Below are 20,710 nucleotides of genomic sequence, written 5' to 3'. Positions count from 1 at the left end.
AACAACAACTCCCCCCAAACAGCCCCACCAGCAGCCACAGCGGAGCAGAGGGGAACAGATTGTCCAGCTGTGGTCTGAATGAATTCACATCGGGATGTCACTGAGCCACTTCAGCTAATCCTGCACCTCTCCTGGACTGAACAGCCCCAGCATCATCACCAGCATCACCACCCGGGTGCATGGGCTGCACAACCACAGTGCTGCGTACTGCAGTTTGAAGCCCGGTCTGCGTGGCTCTGTCAGCTGTGACAAATAGGTTTGCATATGTTCTAATTAAGCAGTAAGTCTCCGCAGCCTGTTCGGGAGCACTGATGAATGCCTGCATCGGAATACTGCATAACCTAAAATATTAGTGGAATGTTAAGAGAGGCTTTTAAAACCGAGCAATACCTTAATAATGCTGCAAGAAGCAAATTAAAAACCACGCAGTGCTTTCTAAGGCATACAGTGCAGCCGTCACCACCAGGCTTACCAGGCCAGGCTCATCCCTGCTGTGGGCTGTTCCCCTTCAGCCCCCTTTTGCCCTTAATACAAGCTGCTTTTCTCTTGGATCAATATCCCTGTTTCATTCCTACCGCTTGGCCGTGTGGTTTCAGCAAACCAGAGGAATCCAAACGTTATTTTGCACAGCCTGAAAGAACGTCCGTATCAGGGCTCAGTGCCACACTTAACTGCTGACTTCCACGCAGCCTATTTGCTAACTTTCTCCACTGTTTGCAATCACAGGTTGCAATATCCTGGCAGGAAATAAGATAACGAGCACGTCCCAGAAGGGACCCTTTGCTAACTGTCCTGGTGACCAGTTCTTGTTCCTTGTTTCTAGGGCTGGAAGCACCAGTTTGAGCAGCTCTGCACAACCAGCGATGCTTTGTTCTGAGCCTGCGCTGCAGCTGGAAGCTGTTGACCCTCTCTTTCCAGCTGTATGTCATGCCAGAAGGAAAAGCAAGCTTTGTAATTACGGCTTCTTCCTCCAGAGACTCCTCTTTGTTAATCAGAGGCCCTGAGATCCCCAGGGGACTGCAGGCTGCTGGCTGCATCCATGACTAATGATTAGATCCTCTCTAGATAGCATCACGGCGGTTCCCCAGCACTGCCACCAGGTATGCCAGGCAGGGCTCTCTCTGGAGCTGGATCAATTAAGAGGTTATCAAAACAGCCCAAGAATTAAGCACCTGCTCGCCTTATCCACATCTGTTAAGGACTTGTTTTCTACTCACTGCCCCTTCGCAGCTTCTCTTAACCCACATTTCTAGGAGCTCTTATTTGCCCCATCCCAGCAACGCACGATCCAAGGCGAAGGTGTTGGCTGTGGCTCACGTGGGTGCACACATGAGAGAGCAGGCGTGCATCAGCAAGCCATAAAGCTGTTAAAGCGACCGCACTCCATCCCGTAAACATCCTCCCATTTATCTGTCCTTCATTACATGCACAATCTTATTATCTCCGCACACCCTCAAAGCGACAGCCGTCAGGGTCACCCCATAAAATATACATCGGCGGCGTTACATTTAATGACTGGAGCGGGAAGAGAAATGAAGGGTGGGAGGGGGTGGAGGACTGCAGCTGCTTTAAAGGGATCATCAGTTAGATCTGTGCATTTCCTGAGGTGATAATTGAATGACAGTGGCTGGAGGGGAATCCATTTTTGAGCTTAAGAAAAGACTGTTAAAAGAAAAGATGTTTTTTTTGTACTGCAGCACATAATGGCTGCCGGGAAATGAGAACGCTTCCCTCGACCACAGCAGCTCTGCTTTATGGCTTTTATGGGGCTGAGCACGCTCAGCAGCTCACACCGACCCCAAACACTGGCAGACTTTGGTAATTCTAGCTCAGAACGGGCTACGTTCTGTTGCGGCTCGTGTGTCAACTTCCATTAATTTAAATGAAAGATCAATTTGCAAATGGGCACACGGGCACAAAGTGACACCCTGGGTGAAGGGACGGCAGCATCCCGCACTTGCTTTTAACTAAGTATTAAAACATTAATGGTCATATTGTAATATTCAGCAAGGAAATTAACGCCCCGGCATCTCAGTCAGGTGTTCACACTCTCACCTGTGTCTCTATTACTGCATTACCTTATCAAAAAAGAGGGGTTCCCTCTTTGCTTCTCTGCAGGCAGATGTGTGAGCCCAATGGCTCTGCAGGTCCACAGCCGACCCAGCAATGACCCAGTCCCAGCCCCAGATGGAAACCCTGTCGGTTCTATCCCTTTTAACAGGGTGAGGAGAGCTGAATGGTAAATAAGGAATCAGTCACTTGTGTTCTGAACGTCGCATTCTGTAATTGCTTTCATTTCAATACAGCAATGAGAATCGAGGCCTGCTGCTGGGAACCACCAGCTCTGCCACAGCCCCCGGTGCGCTGCACACTGCTGTGCTCCCATCTCCACACTGCTGTGCTCCCATCTCCACACTGCTGTGCTCCCATCTCCACGGAGCAGATGTTTCAGGTTTCCCAGACACATCTGTGATGAATCACACAAGGCTTGGCTTGTCAAACGTGAGTGTTATCTGCACTGACATGCAGCTTCCGCCCTTTGCAGCTCACCGCCCATAGGGGAGCTGCTGAGTTTCGACATTTACTGAAGCCGTATTTAAACAGACAGCGCTCAGAAAATACCAAAAAATGACACAAGAGGCAACAAACTACACGAAATGACCCTCTTTGCTAATGAGGAAAGCAAAAATGAAATCACGCAGACAGAGCAGAACCCGCCATCCCCTTTTTTCCTGCAGCTGAAGCCTTCGCAACCAGTTGCTTTGTGATGAAAAGCCCTGACTCCATGCTGGGACAGCTCAATCTGACCTCTAACCAAAGCTTCTGAGGCAGCCAAGCAGCACCTGAACAAGCCAACAGCCCTCACTTTGCACTTGGAAGCACTGAAGGAGCTGGTGCAACCATTGCAGTGCAGGTAGAGGGGGTTCCTGCTCGGTCTGCTGTGCACAAAGAAACAAACTTCCCGCAAACAAAAGCTCTCTGACATCCACCCCCATCATTAAGCCTTGATTTTAAACAGACTCAGTCCGCTCGGATCCGATCCCTGCACAGCTGTTTTCCTTTTACTGCTCTCCAAGAACATTCCTCCAAAGCAGGAGATTTTCTAGATGAAGTGCAGAGGGCGCGGGGTGCTCCCAGCTCTTCCTGTTTATGGAGCAACAGTGGAAATAACAGCTCTCAAGGCAGGACATCAAACACAAAAAGGTGCCACATAAGCAGCTTATCCCTCGGTTACTGCTGCTCCTTCTGTCTCAATTGCTTTCTATCAAGAAAAGAAGCCCGCAGCAAGCAAAACCCAATCAAAAGACAACAGAAAGAGTTACAAAGCATTACGAGAAAGACCAATTCATTGCAGCTTACTGTAATGCATACATGTGAGTTCAGAAGTGAAAGGCAGGCTGTGCCAATGTGCCTTGGAAGCCCAGGGAGGCCCCAGTCAGGTATTCCACACAGCCCAGCACTGCAGTCCTCCCTGCTCACAGCCTGGTGATGCTTACCAGCAGGCAGTGAGCGATCAGTTTAATTAGTGGCTTGTATTCACGTAGCAATCAAGCTGTCAGAAACCAAAGGAGAAGCACTTACAATTGAGAACTTCAAAAGAACAACAACAACCAAGAGGTTACAACAACACTCGCTGGCCTCCTTCATAAACATGGAGCCTATTGGAGTCCGTTTATCCTCACGCAGGTCCCAAAAGGATATTCTCCCTTTAAGCGATAAGCTTGTAGCCACAACGTTTCTAAAGCTGTTGGGAGATGAATGTTTCCAAGTTGGCCAGAGGGCAGGCTGCACTATGTGCAAACAAAGACAAACAGCTGCTCACAGCAGCACCCTGAGCTTCCAACAGGATGAAATGCTGACATTCTATCTTTCCTTTTTTCACTCTTTCCCTTCTCAGGAGCCATTCACCCTCCTCTGTGGCCCTACCAGACCTGTGGGCTCATACAGCAATGCCAGCACGACTCCTCAAAGGCACAGACCAACGGGAGAGCTCCGTGCTGCAAATACCCCTTGCTGTGCATTCAGCACTGCCTTCCCTTCACGTGCCAGTCTGAGATGGGGGCTGCCAGATACCCACATGGGGGGGGACACGTCCTGCTTCCAGCTGTGAAAGATTTCCCTTTGTGAAGCAACGTTTATTAAGGCAGCGCTTGGGCTCGGGGCCAAACACACCAGGAGAACACATGTATTGCACAAGCAAATGTTCCCTTCAGCAATGGGTTCCTCTGTGTGCCGCACATCCAGCTTGCAGGACGAAGGCTGGCTCAGAAAGGACGTCAGTTGCAAACCGCTGGTGGGTGACATGGCAGAGCTTTAGGGATCACAAGGCTGTGCAGCACATGCACACCACAGGACACAGGTGGCTCCATGCAGGCCGGCCCAGCAGGCACAAAGAAGGACTGTGCTCTAAAACAAAGTGCTCGAAGGAGATCCTTGGTGGCTGACATCTTTGCAGTCTCTCTGAACGTGGAATCTCTGTGTTTTCCATATGAAATATTCAATAACCTAAGAATGCTCTCAGCTTTACGTGCAGTTCTCCATTAATTAGGAGCAAATCAGAGCAGTGACAGCCATCTCAGCCCCCAAAATGCATCTGCTGCTTCAAACAATTCATCACCTCAAGTTATTCAACAGCAACACTATTACCCTGCGACAGCTTTTCTGTGCAGCTTAACTCTTCCCTACCTGCTTGTCCAGCTTTTGGGCTGGCAGCATCCTGTTCTGCCAACCACAACCCCCAACCTCTGCCAACTGCAAGGCCTAACCCTGCCAGCTTAGGAAAGCACAAAGAAAACTGAGCACTGGAGACATCAGCTCCATGCAAATGGTACCAACAACAGAAACAAGAGGGGAAATACAGAAAACGATGCATTAAGACAAATGGAATCGCTGTGTTTTCCTGCGGCAGCCTCGCAGCAGCGTTATTAGCATCTCTCTCAAACATTCCATGAATCTTTCATGCACAAACAGGCAGCAGAGGCCCAAGGAACACCTGGCATTTCACTCAGGCACAGAAGAATTTTTGCACTGGATATTTTACACCGCATAAAAGCATCAGCAACTGCTCCGGGTCTGAGCGCCACAGCTCAGCTCTGCAGTGGGATGGACTGGAGCCCATCTCTGCACTTGGAGGACGTCCCTGCCACAGCCAATCTGTGTGCACCCCAATCTGAAAGAACGGTGTGACGTCCCCACGTTCCCATCAATCCCTCCCAACCTCCATCTCCAAAGGCAAGGAGGAACCAGAGAACAGCGGGGTGCATGCAGTGCAATGGGCAGGTCCAGCAGCAGGCACACTGTGCTGCACATCAGTTTAAGTTTCTGTAACAAAATGACATTTCCTCTGAACAAGTGTGCCAGCCCATCTGCCCGCGTGGACAAGCTGAAAGTGAGACCACGGCGCTTAAAAGCTAAATTAACTGCAATTTGAACGCTGCAAAGAGATACCTGTGCATATGATTGCTTTCCATTGAAGAAGGAACAATCAGAAAGAACAGTTATTTACCGTATGGGTATAAAGGCTTGTAAGGACGTTTGAATTACTGAATAGATGACATGTGGGGAAAGGTGGAAGAGCTACGAGGCACAGCATGGGTCACTCGTTTTGATCTATTACCTGCAGCACGCTGGAAATGACAGACCCAACACCCAAGAACAAAACCCAGCAAAGCCTCAGTTAACACCATTTAATTCCCTTACAGTGACTCCTAGCAGATGAATACCCTAGATGAAGGAACGCCCACAAGGAGAGATGGACGAGGCATCAATTCCCACAGGACACTTTAAATTCCAAGTCCCCAAAGGATCCGAAGCTGTGCCACATTCAATCCAAACTCAAACGGAGCTCTGATACTGGTTATGTGCATTCACTTTGGGTTTTGCTTTGCTTCTAAAAAGCACTGCAGGCCTTCTTCCTCTGCATTTCCCTCCTCAGAATCTGCTGCCAACTCACCAGCTCTGCCCGCTCCCTGCAGGATGCACTTGGGACACAGTGAGCAGTAAAGCAGCTTTTCCATCCCTCATGTTCCCCCCAACTCATCCATACCACGGGCAAAGCAGTCTCAGAACTGCCTTCAAAACCATCCTCACTGTCACACACACAGACAAAGCCTTTCTGTGCTTCACCATCCAGTTCTCTCTGCAGTTTGCTCACTCACCAGGACCAAACCCAGCACCCCGAGGAGCCCCAGTGGGTCCACAGCACAGCACCGACTGTTCACCCCACATCCTGCCCATGCAGACCTTCAGAAGCAAATAGTATGAGCATCCTTAATGGCTCTTTAACCCATTGAAGGATGTAACTGAAGGGTGCACACTGGTTCTGTTCAGCAGACACAGGTGCCCGCAGCCCGGGTTCTCAGCGCTGCAGCAGGCGTGTGTCCCTGCTGATGGAACCCGGAGCTGCCAGGAAGCCAGCAGCCTCCGAGCAGGCAACGCCAACATGAATTACAGTGACAAGGGGAAATAATGCAGAGGCAAGCAAGCTCCGGCAGCATCTAACTTACTTTCCTATCACCCTTCAAGAACTCTTCTAATGGAACAAAATGGAAAGCACGGCCACCAACAGCCATCCACGAGCAGGGAGAGCTGCGTCGTCCCCTGCGCTGCTCAATCTGCAAAGACTTCAACAGCAGACATTATCCCCATTAAAGGAACTACTTCTTCCTAAGAGCCTTCCTTTGGCCAAGGGATTGTTACCGCCCCAGGAAAGCTGCAAATGCTGGAGGCTGCTGAGCAGAGCATTTGGAAGTGAGCTACACAATGGACTCTTTCAGCACTCGATGATGCATTCCCAGAGAGAGAACAAAGCAAAAACACCCCAAAATCAGCAGCCCAGAGAGCTTATTCCTCAGATAAGAAGACCCAGCCACTCTCTTTTCTTCTTCCACTCCAACATGACCTTTAGGAAGGACGGGCCCAAAGAGCAGCATGCCAGGATGGCTGTTTATCTGCAGCCCGCAGGGCTCCTCCCCCGTTCTCACCATGAGATGGCAACTAGAGAAATCATACACAATATGAAGCCTGAGCTTAAGAATTTCCCCTATCTTTTGTATGGAAGTTCATTTGCAAAGGTTAAAGCTATGCCTCATTCATTCCAAAGAACAAAAAGTTAAGGCTGGTTTGGCAAAGACAGACGTGTATAAAACCAAGCGCTCAGTGGCAGCCCATGTGGATTTATTACGTATCATTTAAGTGCTCAAGCAATGAAAACTTGTACAGCACAACTAAATGTCAGCAGGGTGGGTTTTCTTTCTGAAGAGCGATGACTCAAGATTGTGTAAACACGGGATAAGCGTTATGGAAGTAAATGGAGGAGGAGGGAAAACGCTAGGGCAGTTTTCACTTCAATACTTAACAACCCCATTCATTTGTCTTCGGCAGCGTTATTAATACGCTCTAAGGAGGAACGTTCTGAAGATACAGAGAGGCAAGTGGGGTCAGTCCTAATGACCAGCACCAGCAGCTTACAGACCCCTTAATAGACACATGTCTATTAAGCACAACTCGCCTAAAGCAAATCCCACCATGGTGCCGTGGTTTCCATCCTGGCATGTTTTGTTTCAATGCTTTGATTCCAAATCCATCCCGGACAGCTATGGGTTAAAACTCTCTGCTCAAACCTAACCAAGACTTCAGGTTCCCCCTTTTCGTCCTGTAGCTGAAAACCATTTGCAGCATTTCTGAAAGGCTACAAGTGCGAGACAGATAGAGATTCTTCTGAAACAAAAACATTACTCACCTTACAAGGATATAAATAATGGAGAGGTAGGGAGGAGACCCGTGTGCCCACGGTGAGCAGACAAATTCTTTTTAGAAGCTCTCATGCTCACAACAAAAGAATGTTCTAAAGCCAGGCAACAAAAATCCATCACATCAAATGGCACAGAATAAGAACATGAGCTGGAATTGTTAAATCAATACAACTCTAACACAGCACTGAAGGTGGAAAGCCTTTGTCCATGCCACTTCATCCTAACAAGGCGAAAGTGTAGATATGCAACCCACTGAGTTATTCTACATGTCGGATCTAATGCAACAGTGGGAATGGGGATGAATGCATTTTTCCATATCCTCTTTAAGCAAGCAGAGTGTGCAAGGTTTATGGCACGTTTTTAATCACTTCTGCATCTGCAAGTTTATTAAATCCCCCAGAACAAAACTGAGGTCAAGATCAAAAAACCACTTATCTCTGCAAATTACCTTCTTCCATTATCTAAGCCATTATACCTTGCAAATATATCGCTCTAACACAATGAAAGGAAACCTAAGCAGAAAGCACAGTCCTTGTTGACATCCAAGTTGCAAGACACACTGTAACACGAGTGGATGCAAAGAATGCTGTGCAGGCCAGAACGCTGACTGTGCTCAACCTATGGGGTCATGGTGCTTATATGGTGTGCCCTCTACTTCACAGGCAACATATAGAGCATATTTGGGGCTTTGAAAAAGAAAACACAAGCACTGTCAATGGCAGAATCTCTCTTTTCCCCATCTTGGGCTGCTAAATTGAAATGACAGAGCGTCACTCCCGAGTATCACAACTATTAGCAGGCAAAATCTGTAACAGGAGAGGCTAACATTAAGGTACAGAGGATGCCTTAAGAGACTTAAAGGAAGGAAGGGAAATGGATGGGAAGCAACAGCGGTAAGGGGATAGGAAGAAGAAAACAAAAAGGGCTGGTTTTGTGGCTCAATGGATTTTCCTTTTCAGTTGGCAAGCTTTATGTTTCCAGCTCTCTCCTACAGCAATGCAGGTTATCAAAGAGTCACGCTTTGGCAAGGATCACCTTCTGAGCAGTAACCAAAAAACAAGAAATAAAAGAGTCATAATTAAGCTTACCGGAAACAAAGCCACTCATTCAAAGTAACAAAAAGCAACACAAAAACAAGATCCCTGCACCACATCTTCCTTGCTGGCCAAAAGTCACGAGTTTTTCATGACTTATTTCCCCCTCCCGCCCCCTGGAATCTCACAACAGCACTATCAGGGCCTGGCCAGGACACTCAGCTCGTCTCCAAGCTGAGTCTGTGTGAGGTCAGCTTTTCATGAGGTCAAAAACACAGCATGTGGAAAGTGTTAAGGCTTTTATGTAGTAGAGAAGGTTCTTATAACTACTACTGTTCAGCTCAGAAATCCTGGAGCTTCACAGACCATTAGAGGTATCTGAACCGCAGAGAAGGGCAGAGTTAGCAAAATCAATCAGGAGTTCCTATGGGATGCACTGGTGCTTAAACAACACGGGGCACGATGCAGGCTCAGGAACCAAATGGGAGGACTTCTCCAATTGCATGAGGAAGGAGCTGGTTTGTAACCTGGGCTGCACTTTCTTTGAAGATGAGGGACTAGAGGCACTGCACAGAATAACTCAGCTTGTGCCAGGAAGGGAAAAGGACGGAAAGGAGCTTGGGGTGGGGAGAGAAGAGGGGCAGCAAACTGGTCTGGCTCCTATTAACCAGGGGACCAGAACAAACATGGAGCTGCATTAGTAGTGCCCACACCTTTCATCCTGTCATCAATCTTGTAGCACCAGCTGCCTATTGACCTCTTTGTTGCTTCTTTTACTCCCAGAGAGGACACCACCATCTCAGAATGCCATATTAATGTATAAAAAGTAGACCAACTTGCCATAAAACGGAGCCATTGAGCCACAAATGTCTCCCATAGAATAAATGTCTCCCTTTCTCTATTAAGCCAAAACAAGGAGCAGGCATCAGGCAGGATAAGATGGACAAATTTCTTCCTCGTGTTACCCAAACCTTATAACTGCCCGAGGACAGGATGTTCCACAAACATCGTTGCTCCATCCAACTTCTCTATTTTTGCCTTCTGGAAGCCATCTTTAAGTTTTAATACCTTCAGTCACTGACTGGATGGGAAACAAACAAGAGATTGTTTGATGCACAGAAAAGAACCTCGCCAAAGTGAAAGACTCAGCCACAAAAACGAAGGGTAGGAACGCTCAGACAGGCACGTATTTCTTGTGGTGAGATTCATAGGACCTCAGGATGAGTATCTGAGGGTCCGACACAATGTGACCACAGCTGTGAAACAGAACATCTAATGCTTTTTAAATGCTTTAAAGACATCCTGCGATGGTGAGCTATGAACAGAGGTAAGGAAAAGGCAGCACAGCGATGAGGAAGAGGCAGAGCAGCCTTGTTTTCTCTCTGCTGTTGAGAGAAAGACTGAGACGATGCCGTATCAATTTCCCAAATCAGCTTGGCTCAAAGTCTTCCAACACTGTACTTTTCCCTACAAAGCAGAAACTGTCCTTGTTGGCTCTGTGACAGAACACAATGCAATCGCCTAATGGCCTTCTTTTGCTTGCGACAATCTTTCTCCTCCACCTCCCTCCAAACCTTCAGAGAAAAATAAACAATGGGTTTCAATCTCGTAAAGTAGGAGACAAAAAACACAGCGCAAGCAGAGCTGATTTATTATCCGTGCTGAATGCAACCTGAGTGCCCCACTGGCATGGCGAGCACACCTCTGTTTTTCTGTCCCTCACCAACACAGGGCCTGGTACCAACAGCACGGCCGGGCTCCTTGTGGTGCTGTGAATTACCTTCAGGGGGGGTAATGTCCATCTTTGGCTCTGAAATGGAGAGGCAAAAAGGTTTGGGAAAGGGCCCTCGAGGCTCAGAAGATGGAAGCTCAGCCCTCGGTCACACAGGCAGCAATGCAGAACTGCCCTTCCCACAGCACGGGTTGAAGGAGAGAAGAATATTTACCTCCAGAATGCCTTGTGCTGATAAAAGAAACGGGAGAAACAAGGGAGAACCTGGGCCAGCTTTCCAGATGGAGACAGCACAGTGAGCACCAGAGGGAAACCACAACGCTTATGTCTCTTTAAGACCTCTCAAAGCCTTCTGGTTTATGATCCAATAAAACGGTGACATTTGCAATAGGTTTAACAGTTAAACTTGTGAAAACAAGCCAAGTCGCAGTGAACACACAGACCGAACCCCCCCTTATGGCTGATCTGCTTTTAGCTCCCTAACACTCAAATCCATGAACACCCCTGTCTGAGCTCAGCACCTCATGCACTGCCCTGCTGTAACAAAACCCTCTATCTGGATCATCCCTGCCATGGAAGCACCAGCAGCAATGAGCAGAGCCGGAATGAAAAGGAGCAGTGGCTGTTTATGTTGGCAGTCACTTCAAACTCTAATGGAAAATTTCAGCTCTGCCTGCACTGAGACGAGAGCAAGTTATTAAGGAAAAAGGTTCAGCTTTCAGGCAGAAAAGGCTTACACAGCTCACCCCTTTCTGAACGCTGCTGCAGCAAAGACAAGTCGGATAATGATACAGCTGGACCACGCAGTGCATTAATATCCCATCGTTTGGGGGAATGCACCAGCAAACAAAATATTTCCTCTGGGAAAGGAGAACGGTGCTAACGCCCATGCTACAAACAGCATTAAATTCAGCTACTGGTAAGTTATACCACGAAATGTAAACACTAAAAAGTCAGTGTAGGGCTAATTGATCGCTTCGTACTCAGGGATTTCACCTCATTATCCCACTATCAAAGGAGAAAGGCGACCTGAACAACTGCACTGAGGGAGGATCTCTGCCATGCATTTGCCCCCAGCACTTTGCAGGGCATTGCTCAGGCTGTGCTGCCAGGAGCACACACACCCCACCAGCCCCACATGCAAGCCCTGCACTGAGGAGCCACTCGGGAAGCCAATAGTGTGGATTATGTAACAAGATTAAGCATTAATGAGGCACGAATAAAACTGTTTATCTAAACCCCAATCTAAAATTAAACAGAAGTTTATGCTGAAAGCCCACAGCGCACTCACGATGCCTCCTAACACTAACAGAGGACAGCTTATTTAGTCTCAGAAATAAATCCCAACAACATTGAATTTGGAACAGAGGGATTTTACTACTGTAACAGAGAATACTCCTCCTAAAGAATAAATTGACGTGTAGTCCTTCCATACAGAGCAGAGCACACTGCAGGTACTCTGATCTAAAGAAAGCAGTCGATAGCCACTATTTTCCCTGACACTCTCAAGGCTAAAGGCACAACAGCCAGACAGAGGTGCAACTTTCCAACGTGTTGCTGCCTCCTGCTAAGGACGTGACCAAACCTCACATGCCCTGAAGAAGCCAATGTGCTCCACAGAGACCCGAGTCAGTGTGTCTGCACAAAGGCTCCCTGTTCTCTCTGATCTGCCACCAGGCTCACCCAGGGCTTCAGCCTGCCCAGAAGAGACGAGCAGACAAAGAGACCATGTGCACAGCCCTGTACCATAAATCTTCAGCAGGGAGTGCAGGAGGAGCCATCGGAGAACATCAAGGCATTCAAGGAGGTGCCATCCCTGGCTTTAAAAACAGGCTAGAAAAAAAAAGAAAGGTTAGAAGTACTTGGGCCCATTCCCATGAAAGGACTTGTGTTTCCTTAGCCCTATTCAGCTGCAGCAGATGTGACAGCCACCTACTGACACATGTTATTAGCCTGAAGCTTACGTACAGCTGCTTGAAGGGAGGCACACATATGCCCCCCTCCATCTCTAGAGGCTAAGGAGTTTGAGCTCTGCTGGTCAGAGACGCATCTACTCAAATGGGCTTACAGTGCTCCAGCTAGAGAACAATCAGACCCTTTCTTCTGGGACTGTGGCCTCCAACAGCTCAGGCAACCTGTGACATCAACTCTAGGAGCCTGCAGCCCTGCAGTGGGAGACAAGAGCAGGAGCCAGCCCTGACCATGAGCGAGCCAACAGTGTGACTCAGTCTCCTCCTCCCACTGCACCCAGGCTTCTGCTTACCTTGTGCACGTCACTGGCACGGAGTTAAGCTATTTACAAGAACACAAGAAGTCAAGTCCCAACCTTGCAGGCATGTAAGCCCACTTAGCAGAGGCCTATCGGTGCTGGTCCTTCTGCAATGCTCACATTCAAGTAGCTCGCTAATGACCTGAAGAATTCATAGCTGAGAACTGTTACCACTTTGAGAATCCTGTCTCACCTAGTTTTAGCCCGAAACAGGAAGAAAAAGCATACACAAAACCAACAGAGATCATTAGGAAACCTTGCTGCTGGCTGTTTAGCTTGCATCTCACAACACAGGAATCTGGATGGAAGTAATTCACGTCACAAGGACGTCTCCACGAGTTCCTGGCATACCAGGTGGAAGAATCAGGAGGGCTGCTAAGAGAGCAGGCTGTGTCCCCAGCAGTGCCATTCAACTACAGCCAAGGCCACAATCAGAGGAAACAATCTGGGGAAGGATGGAGACCCGCCGTCAGAGTTCAGTGGAAACCCAGCAAGTTTCAGATGCTGGATTTAAGCACCTTTTCTCCACTACATCCCCACTTAACACTGATGCGGCCTCAAAGCCATCGGCTTTCCTTAATCAACTTCAGCACTCCTGTTTCAGCAGGGGGCACGCTCAGATAAGAGCAGCTTTAGTTCCTGTGTCTCTTGCTCATAAAAGCTTGAAGAGAAAGAATGCTACAGCTGTTTACCCCCATGCCCACTGGGAACCTCCCTTCCACATAACTGCTTTGAAATAGACCGGGCTAGCAAAGACCTCAGCAAAAATACTGCTTTGATACACAGCTGGTACCTTTCTTTTTCATAAAGACCTTTCCTTGCTGGCTATTCACTTAGCATTAACTGTGTTGAAAAACACTGGAAGAACACGTTAAGTTAGTTAGGGTACGCATGAAAAACACAGGGTTCTTAACACGTTGTCTGCAGAGAGAAAAAAAGGCACAGGTGTTAACTCAAATAGGACATCCCTCACTGTGTTTGTGAGGACGTGGACAGCATGGCCTAATTCTCATTGCTCAGCACAGCTGCTGTGTACCTTGTGTACCTCCTGCTATTATGAAAGAAACACCGTCGTGTTAATCCTCAGACTTCCTTTACGGCAACATCAACTTGTTTTAATACATGACAGGCCCAGCTCCTGTATAATGTTGTATCATTGCTGTCTTCTGCTAATGCAACGTTCTGAGCGCCGGGCTTAAGGAGGAGCTGAAAGGAAAGCACTGGGGAAAAGCATGAAAATAAGGAAACTCAACTTCCAGTGGGTTATTCAGAGAGGGAGAATCTCTGCCTGCCCTCCCCGCTGACTGCAGGCATGAGCTATAGGTAAAGCCTAACAGATGAATAGCACGTAGGCTGGACTGACCCATAACCTGGTTTCCATTTAGGGCAAGTCACTTCAAGAATGTCCCCGTCTCGTTTTCAAGCGGCTTCTGCAGGACTGAGGAGTTGCTGCAGCTCTCCTGTGAGCATCTAAATGACTTTACAGATTTACCTCATGTTAATACGGTGGCTAAACAGGAAAAGAAGGCCCTTTTTTTTCCCAGCATTTCTGGAATTTCTAAAGGGTTGCTTCATGCTGAGACAGAAGAACGACAAGGAAACTATCTGAAATGATTCTGGCCATGAAAAAAAGGGCAGAGAAATTCATTCCACAGCCTTGTAATTTGCAACATTCCACATAAGGAGGAAAAGCAAAGCTGGGCGGTCGTGATATTATTTACTGCTGTCTTTATTCTGGGTGTGTTGAGATAGAAAAGCTGCTGCAAATTTTGTATGGGGGGGGGAAATAAGTGGGAATTAAAAGAGCGCAGAAGGGGCAAAAATAGGAAACAGAGATTAAACAATCTGCTGCTGGTCAAAGGTTACTTGTAGACCAGTCACCACCAGGGGCTACAGCAACCCGCCCCAAGGCACCAGCACACGGTTCCCAGTTGCTCCGAGTTAATATTTAGTCTTCCCTGTGCTAAAAATGGAGGCTTAACGAAACCAAAATCTAACACTTGAGCAATAACAGCCTGGCTCACATTTCACACCACTTGCAAACCTTCTGCAGAGCCTTAGGCCTGATAGCCAAGTGCGAGCAGCAGAAGCCATGCAGCAGAAGCAGGGTCAGGCGTGTGCCCCCCAGCTCTCAGCTTTAGTCTTCCTCTCCCCACCACAATAAGACACGTTGTATTTAAAACCGTATTTCACAGTTCCCATTCCAACTTTAAAAGAGCACTCACGACCATCAGTGACTTCACCATCAGCGGGATACCTTCTGAAATACACATTGATCTGTCCTAAATACATGGTTAAGTATTATGGCAGTGCTGAAGCTGACGGCGTGCTGCTAAGAAGCATTCTATCTCAGCTGTCACCTTCCCCACACTAAGCCCTCCTGCCCCAACCCCAACCAAACACTGAAGCTGAATCTACCCATGCTTGTTTGGCAATTAGGTTTTCCTATCGTTCTCAATGTAATCAGAGACCGGCCGAGGCACCCTGAGATCTGCTGCCCCCTCCCCTTCCATCTGATTCAGCGCTCTCATTAACCATTTACTGACGCACGGCTGTGATATCACAGCAGCACGTCACAAGACGAGATCTGGCACATCCTATGGACTGTCAGAGGCTGATTTTCACAGGGATGCTCCAGGAACCATCCAGCGTCCACACAAAAAACACAAACAGCCTCAACTCCATCGCGCTGTAAATAAACACCTCCAGCATGGCTAACGTACATGCACTGACAGCGCTAAAATACAGTCACTCTGCCCTGCTTTTTACCCACTGCTCTCTGCCTTCTGAATTCAGTTCTCTCCCAAACCCTCCCGGCAGCTAAATGACACCTGCAGCACAGAAACCGAAGCTTCTAGAGACGCTGGGCAAGCAGCACTCGTGGGAAGCAAACCGGATTCCCCAGGCTTCCCAAAGCTTCCCTCTGCCCCCAGACAAGCCCCACTCTGCTCCCTGCCCACCCCGGGGTTGGCAGCAGAGCTGGGCAGCCGTGGAGCTGCGTGAAGTTGGGAGGCACAGAGCAGTTTTGCTGCTCAAGTTCCACATTTGCTGCCCTCACGCTGCAGGAGATGAAGAGTTAAATGTGAGCATGGAGCGCGCAGGTCGGGGAGCAGCAGCACATACCTCATTCTTCCAGATTCAATTAGATTCTGTTTTGGTTTAGGCTTGCTTTAATTACCCGCTGCCATTTGAGCCCGACTCGGCGACATAAACGTATTATCCCCTCATAATGTCAGAATGTAAAATTAGATTTGCTCTCCCAGAAATACACTCCGTGCTGCCTGAACGGCTCCGTCCGGCACCGACTCCTTTACGTAACACCTTTCACGCGCCGAAACCCTACAAACAGCCCCAAAAATCACAGCCACCTTCCCTCGGCCGGGCGCTCCTCTTCCTTCACAGCGAGCAGAATCCAATCGGGGTGGGAAGGGAGCAGTTTAAGAGCGAGCACCGGAACGGCAGCAGAAAGGAGAATGGCATAAAGTCTGCGTGTACTCACGGTCTCCTTATTGGGAAGCAACTCCTTTCGGATCCTGAAGAAGTTCTTGCCGTACTGCCTCAGCCCCTTAATGAACCGTTTCTGCGATAAAAGATAACAAAAAAAAGGGCACGTCAGCAGGGGAAGGCAGAGCGCTCCCGGAGCGGCACGGCAGCCGGGCACCGGGCGACAGCAATGGGGAGCGCACACGTACGCAGGCAGGAAGGGACGGCTCCGAGCAGACACGGCCGAAATCGCATCGGATTCCCTTCCGCGTCCGATTCCCGACGGCCGCAGCGCTGAGCGCAGTCGGTGCCGCAGCCAGCGCAGAGCCGAGCCCGGCCGAGCGCCGCGCGGCCCCGAGCCGCTTCCCAACTCGCAAGAAGCGGCGAACGGCGAATGCGCAGCGGCGATTTCCCGGGGAGAAAAGTGATCCGAGCCCGCGGCGCGACGGCCGGCAGCCCCGGCAGCTCCACCGGCACAGCCCGCGGCTCCCGAGGAGACCCCCGAGCGCAGCCCGGGGCCGAAGAAGGAGGAGGGGGCTCCGGCGGCGCGGGGAGGGGGAGCGCGGCGATGGCGGGCGGCGGCGGAGCGGAGGGCCGGGCCGGGCGGGAGGCGGCCGCGGGCGCCCAGCATGTGATCGCGGCGGGGCTGGGCGGGTGCGCCGCAAAAGGCGGCCTGGATCGGCCCGGCCCCCCCGGCCCCGCGGAGCCGGGAAGCGGCGGCCGAGCCCGACCCGGGGCTGCGCAGCCTCTGCCCGTGGAGCCCCGCGCCGGGATGGGGCCGGCCGGCTGCGCTCCGACGGCGTGCGGGATGGCAGGAGGGCCGGCGGTGGAAGGGACCTTAACCATCCACATCTGGCCGCGCCGGAGCGCAACCGTGAGATTAAAACGCGGCACTGAGTGTCCCTGTCCTGGAGCTCAGCGTGCCCCTGCCCTAATAGCAACGCGCACACGGGCACATACCAACTTCTGCCTACAAAGCGGCCCGGCCCCAAGGCGCCAGGAAAAGGCGAATGCCCGTAGCAGAAACGCAGCTCTCAGGGTCGGTTTAGCACACGTTGGACCACATCTCTGTGCACACAGGCAGGTGCCGCGGCGTTTGAGGGCAACACGACCGAACAGGGCCCAGCGCCCCTGCTGAGCTCCCAGCACTGCCGCCTCCTCTCTATCCTCCTGCTGATCTGCTCCCACAGCGATCTGTCCTCGTCTAACCCTGACCCTCCAAACCAGCAGGGCTGCAGGGTGAGCCAGGAACATGCCTGGGGCACATGTGTGTGCTGGGAGCTTCCAGCCCCTGCCAGCCTATGCTCACACCCACCAGCTGGATGCGCATTCAGCAGTAGCAGGAGCAAGGACTGACAGCAAGGAAGGAGCCCAGCACGGGCAGAGAGCCCCAGAGCAAGGTATGAGCATCCTGCAGCATCTGGGCCTTTACCACGTGAAAGGCCTGGAACTTCCATAGCACTGAGGCTCCATGACTGTATCTGCTTCGTGCTTCTGGGCCAGCAAAGATGGCAGCAGCCACAGTGAAAGCCAAGGAGCCCTCCTGCCCTTCCCAGACACCAAAACAGCAATGGGATCCCTGTTTGTGCCTCGCTGCTTCTCAACAACCACACACAAGCAGCATCTGCATCAACTTCAATAGAAAAATCTACCATCTAGCAAGGCCTGGCTTTTGTTACCGCCTTTTTAAGAAGGATTACATTGTATTGTCCAAGTTTTCCTTCCTGTTCCAGTCCTCCATTCATTCGGGCAGGGCACTCAGTTCTCCCCCTGCCTGCAGCAGGAACTGCTCTTCTCCAGCTCGGGCACAACAGAGAGCGCTCCAAAGGGCTGTTACATATTGAACAACCAAAATCGTTACCACATCAGTGACCTGTGGCTCTCCCGTGTGCCATCAAACAGGCTGCCTGGCAGCCCAGATTTGCTCCTCTCTGCACGAGTGTCTGCAGCTCATGAGCTGGCAGAAGGCACCACCCTGTAGAACCAGGAGCCTTACACAGGAGGGGAGCTCTGGTCAAACAGAAGGGGCTTTAGAGCGTAACTGTATGAGAATCCAAATGCTGTGCTTGGAAGAATTAAGAGAAACGTTTCAATTCGACCCCTTCAAAACATCACTTATGACAGAACGCTGCCAGCATTGCTGCTTGTGCTGCTGCTGAAGACCATCCGTAAGGCAGCTGACACAAACACCGTGGATAATTATCATTGTGAAGCAGCATTAGGAAATCCCATGGCTCGCTGGGCCAGTCGATATTGACAGCCCACAGAGATGTTTATGGAGTGGTTACCATGGCTATTGACCAGCCCGAACACAAGCTCTCCTCATGCCATTCTATCATTTCAGCGGCCCCAGTAAAATTTATTAGATTCTACAGTATCCTGCTCCAATGTGTAAACAGGGAGCTATAAATAACCGGGGAAGAACAAGGAACAAGCATGCTAATGTTTGCATATGTGTTCCGTGCAGGTCCCATATTTTATCCCAAGAAACAAATATCATGACAAGATACACAAAGCCATTATGTTCTGACTAACAGAGCTCAGATGGCATGTTTATCAATGTGATGATAATGCCACTGCAAAGCTGCAGTTAAGGTTATGCGTCAGGGTTTCCATTATTGAGAGATTACAGCCTGGCAGGAAAAGCGTGCTGCTGCGTGCTGAAATGCAGCACCCCGGGTTCAGCTGGGAACTGGGGCTCCCACTTTGGTTTTCTTGTTTGCTGCAGCGATCTGAAGCCCAGCTGGCTTCAAAAGCACACCAGAAAACAGCCGGTGCAGAAGAACCAGCTTCATCAATTGGAGAACTTCAAGAAGAAACTTCCCAGCCTTTGGATGGGGGGGACAGGAGATAAAGCTGTGAATGTGGAAGTGCTACTTGTGCCCCTTCTGAGGTAATGCTTCGGCTGGGTTTAGATCAAACACAGGCTCTTTAAGAGGCTCCATGTGTTATTCCATTCCCTTCCCACGACTCCCACCTGCTTAATTAATGACAAACATGTTGTAATGCCACACGTTTGCAAACACACAAACAGAGCTTGTGCTGTTCCTCCTCAATCCAACAAATACGGATTCCTTTCCATTTTTCTAATAATAATAATAATAATAATCAATCCCTTCTTTAGACCTCATCCAAGAACAACAAGTTCAAAGGGAAGTTAGAACAGAAAACAGCACCGTTGCTTTACGAGCATGGCAGCAATAGGTGCAGGGCACGCTCTGCAAGGCAGGCAGCAGCTCAAGTTGTCACCATCTCCCACATTGAACGCACCTTATTAAGCTTTATAGCAAACGCAGTAAGAAGATTTACAGGGCTTGAATAGTTAACAGCAAATAAACACCAAATGTGTAAAAAGCATCTTGATTCCCTAAATTTCCCAGCATGAGAAATTATGGCCGGCCTGAAAAGAAAATGAGATTTGGTTTCATCTGCAAAACTCTTAAACGTGAGGCACGTTTATAGCTGGCCCCAAACAATGTTTAGCATGCAGACATCACACACGCACGCTGGCTGCATTTCAGCACGCAGAGTACATTTTATTAAAAGCTTGGCTGGGTTTTAACATTATATTTCGCTTATGTGTGTACAGCTCAAATAAAGATGTTGGCTGATAAGGTTAAATGATACGCACTGTCCTCTAGGAACAGAAGTACCCCAATAGCTTCCATACGATCCATAAGACAAGGGAGGTGGTTTAGCCTGAAGATGCCAGCTCTCTTACAAAATAACTTGTTATTCACAGGGTTTTTTCTCGCTGCATTAACTCGGCTACAGCAGAATGTGCTGCTGATGGTTGTGGTGTTCTCCCCTCCCAGGAGCTCTGTGCACTCAGGAGCAGGCAGGACCAAGCACTGCCCAGTGGTTAAGCTGCCTGGTGCTGGGGGAGGACTGGTCCCAAGGTAATGGGATATTGTGGGTTCTGAGTACAGGATGAGTACTGTGACCCAGCACAGCTCACCTCAAACCCTGTGAGATCAGCCCATTGGGAAAAGAGCTGTTAAGGAAAACCTATATTCAGGCCTGCTGTGTTCCTTTAATACGCCCCGCTGCTGGGAGAACAGGATATGCTTCAACCTCATCTGAACTTCCTTTGTTTTATTGTTTCCTGTCACTACCGTAACTCTGCTTAATGTTTTTTTCAATTCAATTTTGAAGTAGCCAGCAATTTTAGCCTTAGCATTAGATACTTGTGCTGCTGTTGGTTACATCAGTTCACAGCAAGCTTGCAGAAATCACCCAGCTGGCAAACTTGTTTAATGCAAAGATTCCACAAGACTTCCCCAAGCTCCTCTGCAGCTCACACACATCTCACACCAGCCAGCAGAGGCAGCCCAGATCTCTAGGGGAAGGATCTGCCTTGAGCCTACAGCACCCAGGGGGGAGCAGGTTGGGGGTGAGGCTGCTCCATCCCATGGGCCACATGCAGGTGATCCCTTTG

The 20,710-nt window shown here is 49.5% G+C and overlaps 1 protein-coding gene across 6 annotated transcripts in view; it reads right to left on the bottom strand.

Moving 5' to 3' along the window:
* Positions 1-20,710, bottom strand: part of RERE (arginine-glutamic acid dipeptide repeats) — a 149,104-nt gene that overhangs the window by 17,086 nt on the left and 111,308 nt on the right. For all 6 annotated transcript variants that reach the window (XM_072354142.1, XM_072354146.1, XM_072354145.1 and 3 more), the window contains one exon: positions 16,289-16,369. In XM_072354142.1, the coding sequence (XP_072210243.1) occupies positions 16,289-16,369 (81 nt within the window). The remainder of the gene's footprint in view (positions 1-16,288; positions 16,370-20,710) is intronic.

The sequence above is a fragment of the Excalfactoria chinensis genome, chromosome 20, assembly GCF_039878825.1.
Source record: "Excalfactoria chinensis isolate bCotChi1 chromosome 20, bCotChi1.hap2, whole genome shotgun sequence".
NCBI classification, from domain to species: Eukaryota; Metazoa; Chordata; class Aves; order Galliformes; family Phasianidae; genus Excalfactoria; species Excalfactoria chinensis.
Note: the sequence above shows the minus strand (reverse complement) of the source record. Positions and strands in the feature narration are given on the sequence as shown.